Source organism: Dipodomys spectabilis, unplaced genomic scaffold (genome assembly GCF_019054845.1).
Source record: "Dipodomys spectabilis isolate Male_0828 unplaced genomic scaffold, ASM1905484v1 ptg000096l, whole genome shotgun sequence".
In the NCBI taxonomy this organism is placed as follows: domain Eukaryota; kingdom Metazoa; phylum Chordata; class Mammalia; order Rodentia; family Heteromyidae; genus Dipodomys; species Dipodomys spectabilis.
The window spans coordinates 21,187,055-21,207,285 of NW_024870773.1; the positions used below are offsets into that span (position 1 = coordinate 21,187,055).

Here is a 20,231-nt window from a genome sequence, read left to right on the forward strand (position 1 = left end):
GAGGGGAGTGCTGGCAGGTGGAAAGGAGAAGGGCCCTGAAACAGGCCACAGCACAGGTGAGAAGCAGGGGAGCGGACCAGAGGAGCATGGAGAGTGCGTCTCACCAAGCTTGCAAGGAGGTTGGAGCAGTACTTGGGCTTTGGAGCCTTGGGGACCCAGTTGGGACTGAACACGGGTAGGCGTGGCCGGGTGGGGGAGGAGATGGCGATGGCGCGGGGAGGCGTGGCCCAGAGGGCAAGGGCGTGGCTGAGAGGGATAGTGGGCGGGGCCAGGCGGGGCCCAGAGGACAAGGGCGTGGCTGGGAGGATAGTGGGCGGGGTCAGTCCTGTTTGGGGCGGGGCCTGCCGGGGGGCGGGGGTCCAGATCCCTGTGAGTCCGCAGCGCGTCCCGCCGGGTCCCATCGCTTCCCGCCAGGTCCCAGCGCGTCCCGCCCGGTCCCGTCGCGGTCGCAGCGGTCTGGCCCCACCATGCTCCGGCTCCTGGGACTGTGCTTGGCGCTGCCCCTCTTCGCGGGCTCGCAGGAGGAGGCGCAGAGCTGGGGTGACACTGCGGAGCAGGTAAGTGGTGAGCTGCGGGGACCCAGGGGGCCGGGGTGCGGCCACCGTCCCCGCACCCCCGGGCGCGGTGGGAGGGGGCACGCCCTGGCTCCGCGTCCTTTCGCACCGGCCCTCTCCCCGGAGCGTGGGCAGCGGCCGGGGTGACGGCGCACCGCCCGACGGCGGGCTCCCTCTGCCCCTCTGCTTTACCATCCCCGAAGAAGCGTGTCCACCTGCAAACCGGGAGGCCCAGACTCGCACTGGGCGCTCACTGAAGCTAACGAAGCTAAGTGAAGCTCAGTGACGCCAGCCAGCCTGCGTCCCTGGCGGTCCCTTGCGTTCCCGAGGGTCCCAGGCGACACGTCGAGGGCTGGCACCCTCAGACCTCCTGCAAGTGGCTGTCAGGCTGACGGGGGCCGAACTGTGCGCACGCGCGCGCTGGCCGCCTGAGCAGGTAGACCTCCCCTCCCCAACTCCTGCTCCTGGTCCTGCAGATCACAGCTGAGAAGACGGGTCTGTCTAGCGATGGGGCTCTGTCGTTAAGAAAGTCTTGATCAGTAGCTTGAAGAGATGGCAGTTGTCTCTAGGGACTGTCAGGAGAAATAATAATCCGTGGAGGAAACAAAGTATCCCAACAGGCTTTGTGGTGTAGGGGAAAAGAGCAGACTTAGGGTCCAGAGACTGGTCCTCCCCACCTCTGTTTCCAGCTGTGTCTTTCCTCAAGGAATGCAATTCTGTTTGCGTGTGCTTGTGTTCAGTAAGATAAGCCGGGCACTGGTGGCTCACTCCTGTGATCCGGAGGCTGAGACCTGAGGATCAAGGTTCGAAGCCAACCCAGTCCACGAGACTCTCGTCTCCAATTAACCACCAAAAACCTGAAAGTGGAGCTGTGGCTCAAGTGGTAGAGTACAAGCCTTGAACATAGAAGCACAGGCTCTGTGTTGAAGCTCCAGTACTGACACCAAAAACAAAACAAAACCCACAAACAAACAAACAAAAACCCCATGATATAGAGTAGGCACTCAATACATAGATGATTTAGTACCTGATTAGTATGGTTTGAGTTCTGACCTGTGTCCAGCCCCATAAGTGTGGGTAGATTTACTCAGTGACTCACTTTTCTCTTCTAAAAAAAAATGTGAAGGAATAATACAGTTGTGGAGCTTGGATGAGCTAATATTTAGGAAAATGCTTAAAGCAGGCTTGGATTTTAGTGTCTGAAATTGCTGGCTGGCTTGTAGGGCAGAAATGCTGAGGAGAGGAATTCAGGGTAAAGATCTTGAGACATTTTTAGGGGGTGGAAGGAGGAGAATGCTGGAAGGAATGAAACAAAGAGTCTGTTTATGCACTAGAAGGATTTACTGATGCTCTGATGTCGATCAGTCCAAGGAAACTTAGCAGTGGCCAAACTTTCCTTCTGGGAGAAATAGGGATTTAACCCATTTTGGTAATTTCATACTGTCTTCAATCTAGGATAATAACATTTGTGTTGAAAATTACTACATTAGGAAAAAGTCCCCTAACGGTATAAAGTTATATGAGAATTTTCAGTTTTTCCTTTTATATTTGCTCCATTTTTAAAATTTAGTGGTTTTTTTGTGATGCAGAGTTTAAGAGATAGGCACAGACCTAGGTGTGCCTGTACTGTACATGTCCATAGGTTTGAGCCCCAGAATGGCTAAAAGGATAACAAAAAAGTTCAAGAGACAGGGTCTAAAACTAGACTTTCTGAGTTAAAATCCTGAGTGGTACATGTTGAAATTTAACTGAATCTCTGTCTCTGAATGACAATGACATGAATGATAAGGTTACTTAATTAAAGTATGAAAGAATAAGTGTATTTTAATCTGGAGCTGGGCATAATAACTCACATCTATAATCCCAACTACTCAGCAAGTGGAGATCAGGAAAAGGACAGTTTGAGACCAGCTCCAAAGCTACTGGTGAGACCCCCCTCCCCCCATCTCAACTAGTAAGTAGCTGTTATGGTGGACTGCATCTGTCATCCAGCTATGCCAAAAGCATAAACAGAAAAAAGGTGAGCTGGGTGCCAGTGGTTCATGCCTGAAATCACAGCTACTCAGGAGGCTAAGATCTGAGGATCATGGCTCAAAGCCAGTCCTGACATGAAAGTCTGTGAGACTCTTATCTCCTATCCACCACTCAAAAAATGGAAGTAAAGCTGTGGCTCCAAGTGGTAGAGTGCTAGCCTTGAGCAAAAGAACACAGGGACAGCACCCAGGCCTTGAGTTCAAGCCCACAACTGACAAAATAAAAAAAGAAAGATCAAGGTGAGGACCAGCCAGGCCGAGTAACACCCTAGCTCCCAAGTTTCTAAAGCCAGAAGGGCTAGAGGCGTGTCTTCTGTGATAGAGCATCTTCCTAGCAAGTGAGGACCTGAGTTCAACCTTCATGAAGTACCACCAAAACCAAAAGCAAAAACAAGAACACAAACAAACAAAACAGAAATGATAAAGAAAGTAGAACAAAACCTAGGAATATTACCAGTACACTGTTCTCAAAAAGTATGGCCACCAAAATTGTGTAACAGAACATATACATTTGATGCAAATTTGAATGTTAATAAGCATGCTTAACTTGAAGGACCATTCTTGTAATTCTGGCTGGTCATTGACCTTTATGTGGAAAAATACTAATAGCATTGCAAATTGGAGTTCTTTCTTCCTCCCCTTACTGCTTCTGTAAGCTGTATAGAAGTGTGACTGGTAACAACAGCAATTCCCAGCTTTCTGTGTGCAGAAAAGTCTCTTGGAGAATCCACTACATACCCTCTTTCTGTACTTCCCTCCCACCAGTAGATCTGCTATGTGGAGGAGAGTGGCAGGTGATTCTAAGGCAGGTGGTCCAGGACTATACTTTGAATAACAATACTCTCAAAGACTCTTTCAGAAAACTAGTCTGCTACCTTTTACTGTGTTATGTTTGGTACCTTTCCAATGTATATGGTCTATTTAAATAAGAATAAGGCTGTATTCTCATGATTACAAATATAATTTCAGGAGGCTGGAAAGGTGGCTCAGTGGTAGAGTGCTTTCCTTGCAAGCATGAGGCCCTGGGTTCGATTCCTCAGCACCACATAAGCAAAAAGAAAAAAGCCAGAAGTGGCACTGTGGCTCAAGTGGTAGAGCGCTAGCCTTGAGCTGAAGAGCTGAGGGACAACACCCAGGCCCAGAGTTCAGGCCCCAGGACCGGACCCGCCCCCTCCAAATAAATAATTTCAAATTTATAAAATAATAACGGATACTACCAGTTGAGTGCTCATAAAAATCTCAGAAAGTTTGCTTGACTTCTTAGAAAAAGTAATAATCAATAAACTATAATGATTAAAAGTACCCCAAATGGAGCTTATTCTGTGAGTTTGAATCTGGAATCCATCATTTTCCAGCTGTGCATATTTGGGCAAGCAACTCAGCCTCTCTGGATCTTAATTTTGTTTTCTGCAAGCTTGAGCTTCCAGACAATTCCTCTCTGGGGGTAAGTCTAAGTTTGGGGAGAGAAGTAAAGATCACACAAGTTATCAAGGGCCTTATTTACAAGAAATAATACCAAAAGACTACAAAATGAGATGCTAAAGTAGCCATGTATTTAAAATGATAAAACACAGGACTGGGAAGATGGCTCAGTGGTAGAGTGATTACCTTGCATGCATGAGGCCCTGGGTACTATTCCTCAGTACCACTTAAGCAGAAAAAGCTGGAAGTGGCACTGGGGCTCAAAGGGTAGAGAGCTAGCCTTGAGCTGAAAAGCTGAGAGACAGCGCCCAGGCATTGAGTTCAGAGCCCACAACCATCAAAAAAAAAAAAAAGATAAAACACAGCAAATTATATATTTTGTTATCTGATAAACACCACAAGTATTAGTAGTAAGAACCTGTTACAAGTGACAGAGCACCCAACTTTTGTTCTCTTGGTTTCTAAACAACAATATAATCTGATCTTGTACTTGCCTAACATACACAAGGCTCTGCATTTGATTTCCAGCACAATGAAATAACAATTATAAATTAAATCAAAATCCACCTCCCCTCCCCGGCCCCATACCATATGCTGGTTTGGGTGTTTGTGAAGATTCAGTTAATTCAGGCAAGACATTTTATGGTAAGCCCTGGGGAATATTAGCGGTTTGGGGTTTTCATAGAAGGCCTAGTTAAACCTCTTGGTACCACTGCTCTGAGTGAGTGTATCTGCTTTACAAAGGATAAGCAAGAAGGCCACCCAGGGGAAGTGACAGACCCAAACTACTCCATGCCAGTCTGGATCAGAGCCCAGGTATGCTGAATGCCAGAGCCTGCAGCTCCCAATAAACCCTCCAGATAGCAGGCCACGTTCCTATTGATGATTTACTTTCCTTTTACATGTGATTTTAATTTGTGGCTCTTGGCTCACAGAGAGTGTTAAATACATGCTGGTCATAATTCAAACATCTACCATGGTGACACATTTCGAATTCCCTGTCGTTAGACACATTCTGAATGTTTACATTTTTAGGTGAATCCTCCTTACAACCATAGTTTTGCCTTGGAGGATGAAACAGAGAATCAGGCAATTCTTCTTCATCTTTTATTTTTATTTCCCTTGTAACTCTCTGAAAAGTAAAGCCAGTCAAAAGTTTGCAAGCTGTGGACCTCCCAATAATGAGTCCCTTGTGTGCCTGGCTCTGACTGAGGAGACGGAATTGCAGAAGTGAATGGGGGAAGGATGACATGGTGGGAGAAAGTCCAGATATTTGCTCACGCCCAAACCAGCCACATCGCATTTCTTAGGGGTGGAAAGGAAGGGCGGGGAGTCCTGCGAACTGGGAGACAGCTGTGTGTGACTTCATGTTCCTGTTAGCACTTTTCCAAAGTCTTGAATGCTCACATGTAAGGAGCTCTTTCATGCAGCCAATGTGGCAGCAATGTCTCCGCATGCAAGTGACATCAAGATTGATTGAGAAAGATGGGGTCATGTGTGGAGGACCTTTATCCTTCAGTTTCCTCGTTGTGAATGCTGCCTTGCTCCAATGAGAGTTGAAGAGGTATTAGGGATCTTTGAAGCTGAGTGTTTTCTTTTCCTTTTCCTTTCCTTTCCTTTTCTTTTTTTCCCCTCCTTCCCTCCCTTCCTCTTCTTCCTCCTCCTTTTTCCTCCTCCCTCCTTCCTCCTTGCTTCTTCCTCTCCCTCCCTTCTTCCCTCCCTCCGTCTCTCCCCCTCCTCTCAATTTTATGTATGTGCCATAAAGGAACTCTACTGGTTAGGCCAGGCCCAGCCCTTTATGCAGTGCTCTCTGTTTGAGGTAGACTCTTACTTTTCTGCCTGCCTGGACTGGCCTGGACCACATACTTCCTGTTTACATGGCCTAAAGTAATGGAGATGACAGGTGCATGCCACCATGGTCAGGTTTTTCTGTTATGATGGGATTTCATGGATCCTCCCCTACCCCCCCATAGGTTACCTCAAGCCTTGATCCACATGATTTTTGCCTTCTGAATAACTAGGATTGTAGGTGTGAGACACTAGTGCTCAGCTAAAGCTGATTGTCTCCTGTATTACACTCTGAATTAGAATTATCTTTAATTTTCTTCTTCCAGTTGGGCCTGTAATCCCAACTACTTAGGAAGTGGGAATAGGAAGCCTGCCAGTTTAAGGCCAGCTGGGACAAAAGTTAGTAAGACTATTTTAGCAAATAACCTGGGATTGTGGTTCAAACTTATTATACCAGTTACTTGGGAGGTGGAGAGAGGAGGATTGAGGTCTAAGGTTGGTTTAGGCAAAGCACAAGATTCTATCTGAAAAACAAGCTGAAAAACCCCCAGCTACCTGTCTAACAAGCTGTTTTTGTGAGCCCATTATGCTCTTGAGTGAAAAGTCCTATTATAGAGGGTTTTATGGTGGAGGTTGGCTAGAACTAGGGTGTAGCTGCTTTTTGGAGTGCTGAGAATTGAACTCAGAGCCCCAAGGTAGCTTAGCTTGCTTTCTCTACCATTTGGGCCACCCTTTCAGCCTGGTTTTTTTGCTGGTTATTTTGGAGACGGAATCTCAAAGACTCTTCTGCTCAGGTAGCTTCCAATCCTTCCAATCTCAGCATCTTCAGTGGCTAGGATTACAGGTGTGAGCTATGAGCGTCCAACAAGCCATCTCTGTAGTCTACAATTTGAGGGCACACGTTGATGGGAACTCTAAGGTTACTATTTCCAGGAGTTCTTGCCGTGAAGCTGGAAGTTACTTAATTTCCACCCCGAAATTCTTCCAAGACCATGGAACAATAGTCAAACAAGAGACGGCTCAGGACTGCCTAACTTCAAACAATGACACTGACATCGGTGTCATTTCCACTTCCAGTGCTCACTGGATCCAGGCATCTGTCTGTACTGGGAAGTTTGGATTCTGGATCAATGTGGCTTTGAACTTGAACTGAATGCACCCATCTTGATCCCTGGAGATGACAGATAGTCATCTCAAAAATGAAACCTGAACGTGTCTTGTTCTTCTTAAAGCTTGCTTATTTTCTCAGAAAGCCCCTTTGACAAAAGAAGGAAATTTCAAAGAAGGCACTTTAGATCAAGCAGAGGACTTAATCCCCAAGAGGGACTGGGAGTGCCTTTGGATGCTAGTTATTTTAAGTGGTCCCTGGCCTATTCTACCATTTCAGGAATAAAAGTGGCTGAGAAAAATGTGTAACACTGGTGAATAATTTGCTTTGGACTCTGATTATGGTCTTTCTGATGTCCCTCATCCGCCCCATCTCATTCGAGACCTCATAAACCAATATCCTCTTAAGAATTGTTTGGCCAGCATTTGGAGTCAGGATGTAGTTGACTTAAGTCTTCTTGATAGTCTGTTGAACAGGAGGCTGCATAATTGCTTCTAGCTTTACTTTACAATCATATGCACACATAGTGTGAAAACTGTTTTTGTTATCATTTTAGTTTTAAAATGGAACTATCTTTATTGTTTGCCTCTGTACAGTGATTTGTCAAAAATGGAAGAGAATGGAAGAAATACAGAAAAATGCAAAAAAAACAATTTAGCCTTCCAAAAGAATTTCGGTGCATGTGCCACCTATGAGAACATTTATGTTTACCAAAAAATGGCTCATATTAAATGTCATGGTTTATTGTGTGCATGAATACTTAAAAATGTGTGATGACTGTATCAGTCAGGATAAGGTAGGTTGTACTTGGTAATGAACAACTCCATACTCTCAGTGTCTTAAATAACAGGCATGTATTTCCTTCTTATACAACTTGTTCATCTTGGACTGGTAGTGGAGAAAATATGCAGGTTGGGCACTAGTGAACTTGGGCTTCTCACTCACACATTGACAATTACTGCATCAGAGGAATTAGGGGAGGTCTGAAGGATCAAATGTCTGTAATTTAACACCTGGCCCAGAAGTGAAAGGTATTATTTATATTCATAATTTGTTGGCCAGAGTCACATGACCCCACCTACCTACAGGTCTTAATAATACTTGATGAACAGTATTAAAGTCTAGTAACATGGGCATTTATTGTCAATAAGTATTGATCCACATCATTATTTTCAATAGATGTTTTGCAATTAATCATGATATACTTAACCAAACCAATTTCTTAAGAGATTTTAGGCTATTCCCAACTATGAAAGTTACAAAAATATTTCCTGCACATTCATTTTTCCCTACTGATTTCTTTTCCCTTTTATGATACCCTTCCATACATAGAACTATGTGCATATAGATGAGAATATAAAATATTACAATCACTTTGGAAACAGTTTTGGCAGCTTCTTAAAAAGTTAAATTTACTACATGACTTAGAAATTCTACTCTTAGGAAAATAAAAATGTATCTCTGACATAATGAATTGCCTGAGTGATTATCTGATGTTAATTCATGTTCTGAATTATTCTTAGTAGCCCCTAAGTAGAAATAACCCATATATCCATCAGATGATGAGCAAATATATAAAATGTATATACATTCCTACAATAGATTATTGAGACATGAAAAGGAATATAGCACTGATTCTAGCCCTGTGGATGAACCTTGAAAACATTGAGCTGAGAATGCCAAACAGGAAAGACTACATATTGTGTGATTCCATTTTTATGAAAGGATCAGAATGGGAAAACCATTCAAAAGAGATTAATGGTGGCCAAGGGCTGGGAGACCTGGGAGATATAGAGGTAAGGGTTCAAAGGTGGAGGATTAATTTTTAGGATAATAGAAAACAAGCTGTAACTCGTGGTGGTGGTTGCGCAACTCTATGCGTATACCAAAAAGCATTAACTTGTACACAAAATGAATGCTTTTGTGTGTCACTTATGCCTCCTAAGCTGTTTAAAACATGCATGAAGTCAGGGGGTATTTTCCAAGATCTGGCTCCTCACTGTCCAGTTTCCAGAAAGAGAACTTGATTACTTATCACAGGAACCATTTACATTCTTCTTATTCCAACAGATACTTAACATGAGAAATTTGGACTAGTTAACATTTTAAAATCAGAGAGGCTGGTTGGTTGTTCCAGTGATTTTCCTCTTAAAAAAAAAAAAAAATGAGCGCCGGGTGCCGGTGGCTCACGCCTGTAATCTCAGGAGGCTGAGATCTGAGGATCGCCGTTCAAAGCCAGCCCAGGCAGGAAAGTCCGTGAGACTCTTATCTCCAATAACCCACTAGAAAACCAGAAGTGGCGCTGTGGCTCAAGCGGTAGAGTGCTCGCCTTGAGCTGAAGAGCTGAGGGACAGCGCCCAGGCCCAGAGTTCAAGCCCCACGACCGACAAAAAAAAAAAAAAAAAAAAAAAAGAGCCATGTGCTAGTGGCTCACACCTGTAATCCTAGCTACCAGGAAGCTGAGATCTGAGGACTGGAGTTCAAAGCCAGCCTGGGGAGGAAAGTCCCCGTGAGATTCCATCCTCCAATTAACCACTCAGAACCCAGAAGTGGCACTGTGGCTCAAATGATAGAGTGCTAGCCTTGAGCAAAAGAGACCAGGGACAGTGCTCAGGCCTTGGGTTCAAAACCCTGAAACTGACAAAAAAAGAGGGGGGGGATGACATTGCTACCTTTTCATGTCCCTCCTTGTGTATTCAGAGAAAAAGAAAGCAAAAAAGCTCAAGGTAAGTTTAGTTTTGCTTTCTGGGTTTCCTGGAGTTTGGAGTTGAACAAGGAGCTCTTCTTCATAAAGCTGAGTAATTTTACTCATTGCCCTGGTCACAATAGGAAGGAGCTTCATCTCAGGTCCAAACTGAATCAAACAATCCTCCTCCTAGGCTAGTGATCTCTGTTTGTGTCATTTCCTTTGTACTTGTTACAAGTGCGCAAAGAGTATGACTTCCTTAGTTAAGAGGGAAAGAGGGATGGATTCTAATTCTAGCCTGGAAACTAATGTTCAGATAAAACAAAAGCCAACACTACTTTTCAGGATAGGTATTCCCTCTGCCAAATTTCAATGGATTTTAATCCCATCATAGAATTCATTTGAAGAACACCTCCACAATTATTTTGTTTTGTCTTTTCTTTTGTTTCCTAGATCGGACTCCGGGTCCCCAGGCAGCTCCGACTATTACAAAGGCTGGTATGTATATTCCTGGTATATTTCAGAAGCCAAATCCTTTAGACAGCACTGGGATTGGAACTCAAGACCTTGTGCTTACTAGGAGTAGCCCTACCACCTGAACTATGCTCTAGCTCTAACTTCTGTTTCTACTTTCTGAACCTGCCTGCTTTGCATATAAGCCCCCCCCCCCCGCCATAAACTTATAAAGTTGCCTGTAGAAGAATTTTAGCATGAAGTGGCATAGCTTATCTTCATTTATTTCCTTTCTGTTTTGAAAGAGGCTTGGTTATTTCATTAGGGCTATATGGACAAAACATGGAGATGATAGAGCCAGGATTGAGTCCCAATAATCTTAGGCTTTTGAGCCCTTCCTCTTGTTTGACAGTACTGAGGACTGAAGTCGTGGTCTTGCACCACTTGAGCCACACCTCCTGTGCTTTTGCCTTTAGTTTGTTTTCCAGATAGGGTCTCATGCTTTTGATTCAGCCAGCCTCAGACTGAAATCTGTCTTCTCCATTTCCTGAAGAGCTGGGACCATAATCATGGAACACCATAACAAGCTTACTTTTCAGATAGGATCTTGGACTAAGCATGAACTGTGATCCTCCTCCCTCTGCCTCCCTAGGAGCTGGATTATAGGTGTGTGCTGCCATGCTTAGCTCAGGTCCGTACTCTTAACTTGGAGCTTCATGAAGATTACTGATTCAAAGTGGATATTCTTTTTTTTTCACTTTGGTGTTGTAAGATTACTTTTGGAATGCTATTACTCCTCTTAGTACTATCTGTGTTAATTCCATTTCTATCAGCAATGATGAATGTGCCCAGCGGTTCTGCCAGCAATCTACAGAACTCCTCTTTGTCATTTACCAGCCTCTTAGATATAAAGTGTCATCACATTGTTCCTTCAGCTTACACTTCCCCAAAGACATCGAATTTGGACCTTTGAAATTAAATTTGCTGGCTACTAAAAGTGTCTCATCTCTGACATGCCTTGTTCAGGTCTTTTACTCATCAGTGTGTTGTGTGTGTGTGTTTTTTATCCTACTACTTGTCAGTTATCAGATCTTCTCTGTCTTCTGAACTGGACGATTTCCCCTACAAATGTCTCATTTGTCTATGAACTGTTGATAGTGTATTTGTCCTGTAAAAGGGTTTCTTTGATTGATGGGGGTAGCCCAGTGACAGAACCCTTGCCCAGCATGGATGAATGCCTCAGTTCCATCCCCAGAACTGAAAGTTTGTTTGTTTTACTGTGCTGGGGATTGAACCCAGGACCTTGCATAAGTTAGGCAAGCACTCTACCACTGAGCTACAGTACAGATAAGAGGTCACAGAAGATCCTAATTTCCTAAGTAATAAATGTGTTTATCTTTTTTTTAAAAAAAATAGCCTTTGAGTTTTTCTTGTTTACAAAGATTTTCTTGGTCCTCTTAGTTTAAATCATCACTTATTTTTTGTTTCTTTTGTATGTTCTTCCCCCATAGTATAATCTCTGATGTCACTGTATTTGATTCGGGTGCCCTGCATCTTGTATATACATTTTTCTAATTTGGAAAGGAAAAGGGAAATAACAAAATGATGAAATAAGGATACAGGTTGACCCACTGTAACAACGAGATGTACAAGACACTACATGGAAAACAAACTTTACAACTTCAGAGTGGGAGGAGAAGTTGGGGAGGTGGGGAGGGAAGAGAGGGTAGGGGAAAAACAAAGGAGGAGGTAACAATGCTCCATAGGAAATGGACTCATTACCTTACTCATGTGACTGTAACCCCTCTGTACAGTATCTTTACAATAAAAAACATATACCAAAAAATCATATTTTTCTTAGACTTTTCACATCATGCGTAATTTTTAGCATATGTATCATAAATTCAAATGTAAGTTTTATCCCTGCAACTGGAACCAGAATTATTTTCTCAACAGTGGACCTGGCACCCTGCTTTCTTGCCAATGTCTTCAAGGATTTCCTATGAGATAAATGCTGAACACCTACAAGAGCGTGGATCTGCTCTCGCTCCCTCTACATATATCCCACATTCTCCACTTTAAGCCATCTCATACTAGTTTGGGGTTCTCTGAGTTTTTCACCCTTCAGCTCATGAATAGAACACGGATGATATCAGATGGACTCCCCCACCCCCACTGCTGAGCCCACAGGGATTTGTTTGAATTAATTAGACAGCCCTTCTACCAAGCTCCCTGTCTCCCTCCTCCCACGCAGATATTGACATTTCTGCAAAGCAGGATGTCTTTGTGTCCGAGTTTCCATGGTGCTTTACAGATGCTGACCTTGTTTCCCTCCAACAGCTCTCTGCTGTCCCTTTTCCTGAGAGCAGGGGCCCTGTCTTGGGGGCTCCTTCAAGAGCAGAGATTCTGTGATTGGTACCCAGAATTTTTTTTTTTTCAGGACAGTCTGACATGAAATGCTTGCTGGGAGGGAAGAAGTTTACCCTTGCAGCTCTTTACAGACAGGAGCCTGGATCACAGGCAGGGTCATTAGGGAAGCACCAGAGTCAGTCAGGAGACAGCAACTAAGCATGGCCAGAGCACTTACAAAGATTCTCTTGTGGGAAAGAGTGGCGTGGAGGTGTGCAGCAAATTTAGGATTGGAGAGTGTGAGTCATTTTGGCAGGTTCTGGGCTGGGTGAGGTGTCCCTAGGTGTCTGGCATTCTGCCCTGCGGTGATGAAGGGTAGTGGCAGGGTTGCTTTGCTGTGTGAGAGTTGGACAGAGGAGGTGTTTGCATGCCAGCAGGCAGCGATCTGCCAGTTGTCTGCTACTTAGAAGTGAGCTTCCCTGGGACAGGTGGCCTCCCCAGGATGATAGCTGCAAATGCCAGTGTACCAACCGCCAAGAGAACTGAGGGGATCACTTCCACCACCCTTACCTCACTGAGACCCTCTAAGTGTGCCTCTGCCTCCCCATCCCCAACTCTCACCATCATGGTGTCTCATTTTCAGGAGATGTATAGAAGAGATGTTTTCTATTTTTAAAAAGATAGTTGCATTTTATCTTCCCTTTTGTGTCTAAATAGACGGAACTGTTGCTGAGTGGACCATAGCACTTCTCATAGGCCATTCTCCTGTCTGAAGAGAGGTGAATTTAATTTCCTCCTCTGGTGAACCCAATATTCAAGGAAGAGCCCTGGCTTCTGCTTCATATACTCACATTCCGTGTGCTCCATCAAGGAGCAGTGGCATGGATCTTTGCTAAGCAGCAAAGATCTTCACATCCAGAGTCACACTCCCCAGCCTTCTCTTCTATAAAGCTAGGGGTAGTAGAGTATGATGGTTTCTAAATTATTTCTTCCATCGGACATTACAGAATGGTTAGACCACAGCAAAGCAACCAAAGGCTAATTTTCTAGGAAGAAGCCTTGGGGCAGGGGTACTGGCAACTTCTATCCTCAGTCACTTTTCCAGATGGCAACTGAGGGTGATTTAGGACATCCTCTGGGTGACTTGATCTTCAAACGACACACATGAGTCATGCAAAAACCTTCGGTTCCTCCGGCTGCTAATTAAGACACTCCCTGCCCCAAACTACTTTTCCATCTGTTTTTGCCTTTGTAGGAAAAAATAATGAAGAGATTTCATTATGTCACAGGAAGGGTTTTATTTGCTTCCCATTTTCCAGTTGACATCTTAAGCAAAATGGTTACTTAAATATAATTATAGAAACCAGGTTGGATTTTTAAGAACTGTGCTGAGAAAAAAAGCCAGCAACTATTTTATTTTCTTCCTTTCATGACAAATTTTCATGAACTTGGCCATTCAAAGTTTTGGGTTTTGTTTATTTTTTTCAATGTCATTTGCTTTATTCTGCTAACTAGCTTGCTTCTTACCCTGTGCCCTCCTTTCTAATTTCACTGTTCTATTCACTGTCAATGGCTGTACCATGATCCCTGTCTTGGGTGTTCTTACAACATTCTTTCTATTCTGCATCCACTTAAAAATCTTCCCTTGCTGGTACTGGAGTTGAACTCAGGGCCTCATATTCTTGCTTTCTGCTCAAGGCTGGCATTCTACCACTTGAGTGCTACTTCCAACTTTTTGCTAATTAATTGGAGATAAGAGTTTTGGATTTGTTTGCTTTAGTTGGCTGTGAACCATAATACTCAGATATGACTCTCCTAGGTTGCTAGGATTATAGGTGTGAACCAACCTTTTCTTATTTTTTTTTTCAATTGTTCGAGATTCAGAAAAGTCAACTGAATTCCAGCAGTGTGTTTTAAGTTGTTTTCTCTGCTGGGAGCGATGGATTAAGGAAACAAGTTCTGGTTGCTTTTCTCTATGTGTTTGTAATAGAGAAAGTACAGAAGTAAAAGACTGGAAGCTGGCACTGTCAAAGCTTTTAGATAATTGAGTCTGGTGGATTCTAGGCTCCAAAATCTGTAGCAAAAGGGCAAGACTGTGCTGTGGAAAGAATGGCAAGGACTCCTGGGAAAATGGTGTCTAGGCAGAGCAGTAAAACTAAAATAGCTTTATGAAATTCTTTTTGGCTTGTACTTTGGGCTCATAAACTATGCTTCATATTGGTGATGTAGTATTGTGGAAAACTAGTACAACTATAATCTCAAGGCCTGAAAAGGTATTACAATATGCTTAATATAGTTTGTCAAGTGCCTTCTAATTTTCACATTATAAAGCCGACAAATTTATTTCTTATCTCATAAATAAGAACAAGTCAATATTTCAAAAATAGTCCCAGTATACCACAGGAAGAAAAATTTAATTGTAAAAATAATATCGGGCAAGAACTTGCTGCTGAAGGAGCTATTTTTTTAAAAAATGTTATACAGCTAGAGCCATAAACTTCTGTTTGTTTAACTGAGATGTGAATTTAATAGGCCTTCAGCCTGCCTACCCTGTGAGTGCTTTACTTTATGTAAAAGAGTGAAGTGATAAGTTGTATAAAATGTCAGAATGTGACAGCAGCATGGCGCAGATAGTTTCATGTCCCATGTTTAATGTTTATATAATGGGTGATAATTGAGCATCACAAGTAACTTTTGAATCAGTAACAAAGACCAAGTTATATTTAGCTTGCTTTTGGAGAGCTGTATTTTATTGGTGTGTGCTAGCCTGGGGTAGCTGTGCTGCCTCTGGAATTTTGTTTTGTTTTGTTTTTATGAGAGGCAGAATTGGATCAGGGGCTTTTGACTGCCACCTTGGGTTAAGTCATGTAGTAAATAACTTGGGCCTCTATTGGCAAAGGAATGGGCTCTGAGAGTCTCTTTTCTTTTATATTTTGTCTTTATGCTGTAACCTTTTCCATAAAGATTTCAAGGGCATTTTTGGTCTGCATCTACAGAAGTCTAGTTCACAAAGCATAAGAAACAAATGCCCATGAATTAGAAATGGCATAGAGTTCTACGTAACAAGTGACTGAAGCTCTACTCCTATGCAAACTCAAATGACTACAGAATCCAGGCAGGTGTTTCCATTTTCTTTGACTGCTTGAAAATTGCCACCAAACTCCAGTGGCTTAGAGCAACAGTGGTTTTATTCTCTGATTGTGCAGGGCAGGATTTGGAGCAGAGCTTGTTTGAGGGAATCTCCTGGTGGACAGGTGTCCACAGAGGCTGCTCAGTGGGGTCCAGTGGGCTCATGGATGATCTGCAGGGGTCAGTACTGCACCGTCCATGTGGGCTTGGCAGAGCCAAGCTACTGTTGACTGTGATGCCTTCTGGTGACCTGTCTTTTATGGCGATGCTGGGGTGGTTTACATCTTCCCTGGTAATTCAGGACTCACATAGGAGCATTCCAGAAAACCTGGCCCACTTCTTCTAGTTGCAGAATATCATCTCACGTGTGATGTTCTGGAATATCCTAATGTGATATTATAGAACTTGTGTATCATAAGAGATAGAAACCAATGAGGGCCGATTCAAGGGGAAATGAATTCAACTTCGCCTTCCAATGGGAGGAGGAGCAAAGAAGTTATGACTATTATTTTTTTAATGAATTTTTTTCCTTTTAATTTTTTTCATTCTGGTAAAATATATAGCATCACTATGTTAACCCTTTTGAAGAACAGAGCTGACTTTTCACAAAGTACATTTATATCCTTGTTCAACTGTCATCAACATTCACATCTATAATTCTTTGATCTTGAAACAAGGAAACTGTATACTTAATGTGTAATAAATCTCCATCCCTCCCTTGCTCTTGGACTAATTAGCTACCATGATAGCAGACAGAATAAAATAGTGTTTGTCTTTCTGTGTCTGGCATATTTCACTTAGCATGATACCATTAAGCTTTATCCAAATTAAAGCATATGACAGGATTTTCTTTCTTTTTTAAAGGTGAATAGTCTTACATTGTATCATATACAGATGTGGATTATCCATTAAGCCATTGATTAGTAGACACTAGGGTTGTTTCCACCAAGTGGCTGAATAATGCTGCTCTAAACATGGGGTACAAATGGCCATTTTTAGTCTAGAGGACATAGTGAAAGAAGGCAGGGATAAGAAAAATCCTAGTGAAAATTCAGAGAAGTTAGCTACCGTAAGCTTCTAGAAGACTGTGGTGATTGGTGTAGCCTGGGATGAGCTGGGAGGAGGGGCTCCAGGATGTGTGGCTGCTATGGAGGAACAGCACCGTCTCTGCTGGTAGATAGATGGTGGTACTGTGGGGTATGTAAGCCACATTCCTTTCCAACAGAGATGGGCATTATGGACTTTCATGTAAAACTACCCCATTTTAAAATGCTGTTTTCTAAACTTGAAAAACAATATAAACCTAGGAGTCAACTAAGATGTTGATGAGCTCTGCCATTTGATAGCTCTTCCTAAAGCACATTCGTCAGCAATGCTATGTCAATAGCTGATATTGAGACTGTGCCATGTTTTAATAGATGAGACTAGGGATGGCAAACTATTTCTTAAGGGAACAAGTAGTAAATACTTTAGGCCCAGTAGACCTAATAGTATCTATAGAGCAATGTAAGTCACTACTGAACTGCTCTGCCATGGTAGCACTCAAGCAGCCATAGAGAGCACCAGTAGTTTTATTTACCATAGCATGGGGGCTTCCTGTTAGAGGTGGTCCATTGATTGTCAGTTAACCAGAGAGCAGGAGCATCTGATAAGCGTTTCAAGCCATTATGAAAAATTATAAAGAATGCATGGATGAAGGAGGACCCGTTAATTCAATTGTAATACCCACAAAAATAGCTTTACACTATGTAACTATTTATGAAATAACAAGACAGATGATTTTGTTTAGTGGTGGATTATATTTTTGAAAGATGGTTGCTGGGTGCCAGTGACTTATGCCTATAATCCTAGCTACTTAGGAGGCTGAGATCTGAGGATTGCAGTTTGAAGCCAGCCCAGGAAGGAAAGTTCATGAGATGCTTATCTCCAATAAACTACCAAAAAAAAAAAAAAAGCTGAAAATGATTCTGTGGCTAAAGTGGTAGAACACTAGCTTTGAGAAAAAGAAGCTCAGGGACAGCACCCACCAGTTCAAGCCCCATGACCAGCACCAAAAGAGAAGGAGGAGGAGGAAGAGGAGGAGGAGGAGGAGGAGGAAGAGGAGGAGGAGGAGGAGGAGGAGGAGGAGGAGGAAGTGGAGGAGGAGGAGGAAGAGGAGGAAGAGGAGGAGGAAGAGGAGGAGGAGGAGGAGAAGAAGAAGAAGAAGAGGAGGAGGAGGAGGAGGAAGAGGAGGAGGAGGAAGAGGAGGAGGAGGAGGAGGAGGAGGAGGAGGAGGAGGAGGAGGAGAAAAGAAGAAGAGGAGGAGGAGGAGGAGGAGGAGGAGGAGGAGGAGGAGAAAAGAAGAAGAAGAAGAAGAAGAAGAAGAACAACAACAACAACAAGAAGATACTCAACTTCTTCCACTGAGATAGAATCCATGCTCTTTAGCTATAACTTAGGAGGCTGAGATCTGAGGATCACAGCTCAAAGTCAGCCCAGGCAGGAAAGCCCATGACATTCTTATATCCAGTCAACCATCAAAAAGCCAGAATGGGAGCTATGGCTCGAGTGGCAGAGTGTGAGCCCTGAGTGAAAAAGCTAAGGAATAGCACCCAGGTCCAGAGTTCAAGCCCCAGGACGAGCACACACACACAAAAAACCAAAAATCAAAAACAAAACCCTGGTGGTTCTCAAACTTGAGTATGTATCAGATTCACTTAGACTTATTAAAATACAAGTTTCTGATTATGTGGCATTGTGATGGAGTCAATTTCCTTTTTTAACAAATTTCTAATGCTACTGATCTGGGAACCATACTTTGAGAAGCACTATTTTGAAACCAGTCCTCTTTAGTCCATACTTCAGATTCTTTACCTCTCTTAGTCCAAAATCTTTTAGATTTGCTCATTTTAAACTCGATCATTACTTAACTGAACTCTATACATTAACCTCTTGCAACTTCCTAAGAAAGGCACACTCATACCCATAACATTTTTCCCTCAGTCCTTTCCATCTGGTCTTCAGTTTTCTGGAGTCACTGAGATTGGAATTCTGCCACAAACCAACCCAAGCCATGAATAACCCTGTCACTCTGGCAGGGAGAACTTTCCAGCTTGCTGTTTTGCTTGTGAACTTGACTCTATTCCGTGCTGTGCATGCTCCCGTGGGCGTTGAGCATGTCCTCGGTGTGCTGTGTGTTTCTATCTGTTTCTCTAACACATCTTTGAAAATGCCGTTTGAACTTTCTGTGTTTGATCTGCTGAGCATTATTTGACTCAATGGTTTTGAGTAATTACTGGTTTAAATAGAATAACTTTATGGGAACCCTTTAGAATCAGTTTTACGATCACATTTTATATCTGGACATTAACAGATCATGATGGTTTGTGCACTTTTAAAATAAGCATTGGGCCTGTAATCCTAGGTAATCAGGAGGCTGAGATCTGAGGGTTGGAGTTCAATGCCAGACTGGGCAGGAAAGTCTTGAGATTCTTATCTCCAATTAACTACTGGAAGTGATGCCTTGGCTCAAAAGTGAGCCTTGAGCAAAAGAGCAGAGGGACAGCGCCCAGACCCTGAGTTCAAGCCCCACGACCAACAAAAATATAAAATAAAATAAAATGAGCATAGGGCTATAAATGAATAGAGTAATGATGCAAATGAGGGTGGAGTTGACAGGTTTTGGCTAATCACCTCTCAGTAAGCCAGTTCCATTCAATGTTCATTGAGAGCCTGCTGTGTGCCAAAGATCAGGCTGGAATTTGAGTTCACAAAGATGAATGGGACCTGTCCACAGAGCTTCCAGGTAGCCTCACAAATGTAGACTTTAGGGTAAGATCCATTTCTGTTACTTGCTAACGTAAACCAGTATATACCCTCACTGAGCCTGACTTGCTGCCATCTATAAAATAAGAATGAGGTATGTATTGTATGTGTATGTTCCAAGACTTGACTGTCTGGTTTTCATCTGCTTGGGCTCCCATAACAGAATACCATAGATTGGATACCTCATTGTTGTAGAGGTTGGTAAGATCCACTATCAAGGTCTAGCAGTGTTTGGTCATCCTGGCTTGCAATGGCCACCTCTTTGCTGTGTAGTAGGATACTCGGTATGTGTATGTGGAGAGACAGAGAGGTGGGAGCTAGATGTCCAGTGTCTTCTCTTCCAAGTCCATGAATCCCATCACAAGATCCCTATCCTCAAGGCCTTCTTTAATTTGAGTTACTCTCAAAGGCAGACCTTCAAATACCATCAGCAGTAAGGATTAGGGCTTCAGGGAATGAATTTGGAAGAGAGGCACAATAATCTCACATCATGAGCTTACTTCATTTCTAGAGTTAGAGCATCAATGTTCATCGTAGCTTTCTTCCTGGATTTCTCCTTCCTTTTTTGGGCTTTGTGCCACCAGATGTAGCACTGTGTAACACTGGAAATAACAGCAAAAAGTTTTACTGAACTCTTTAAAAGAGCACCATCGGCTACTGCCCCTATCAGAGGCTTTATGGGCAAATTTGATTAGCACAGATTTAGGCTATTTTTTTGGGTTGAGGGGGGCAGGCAAGTACTAATTCCCCAAATAGTATGAATTCCTTTCCTCCCTTTTGCAATAACATGACTGTAGGCAAGATGCAATGGCATTGCACAGCCATTCTTCTAGAGGGCACTGAAGTGGATTTGAAAACTTGAAGGTGTCTTGAATATCTTGAGGTGCATTCTGATGTTATGACCC

At 43.1% G+C, this 20,231-nt stretch overlaps 1 protein-coding gene across 1 annotated transcript in view; it reads left to right on the plus strand.

Moving 5' to 3' along the window:
* Positions 1-428: 428 nt before the first annotated feature.
* Positions 429-20,231, plus strand: part of Itih5 (inter-alpha-trypsin inhibitor heavy chain 5) — a 67,472-nt gene continuing 47,669 nt past the window's right edge. Inside the window, exons 1-2 of the mRNA XM_042686214.1 lie at positions 429-557; positions 10,045-10,089. Of these exons, the coding sequence (XP_042542148.1) occupies positions 468-557; positions 10,045-10,089 (135 nt within the window). The 5' untranslated portion in view covers positions 429-467. The remainder of the gene's footprint in view (positions 558-10,044; positions 10,090-20,231) is intronic.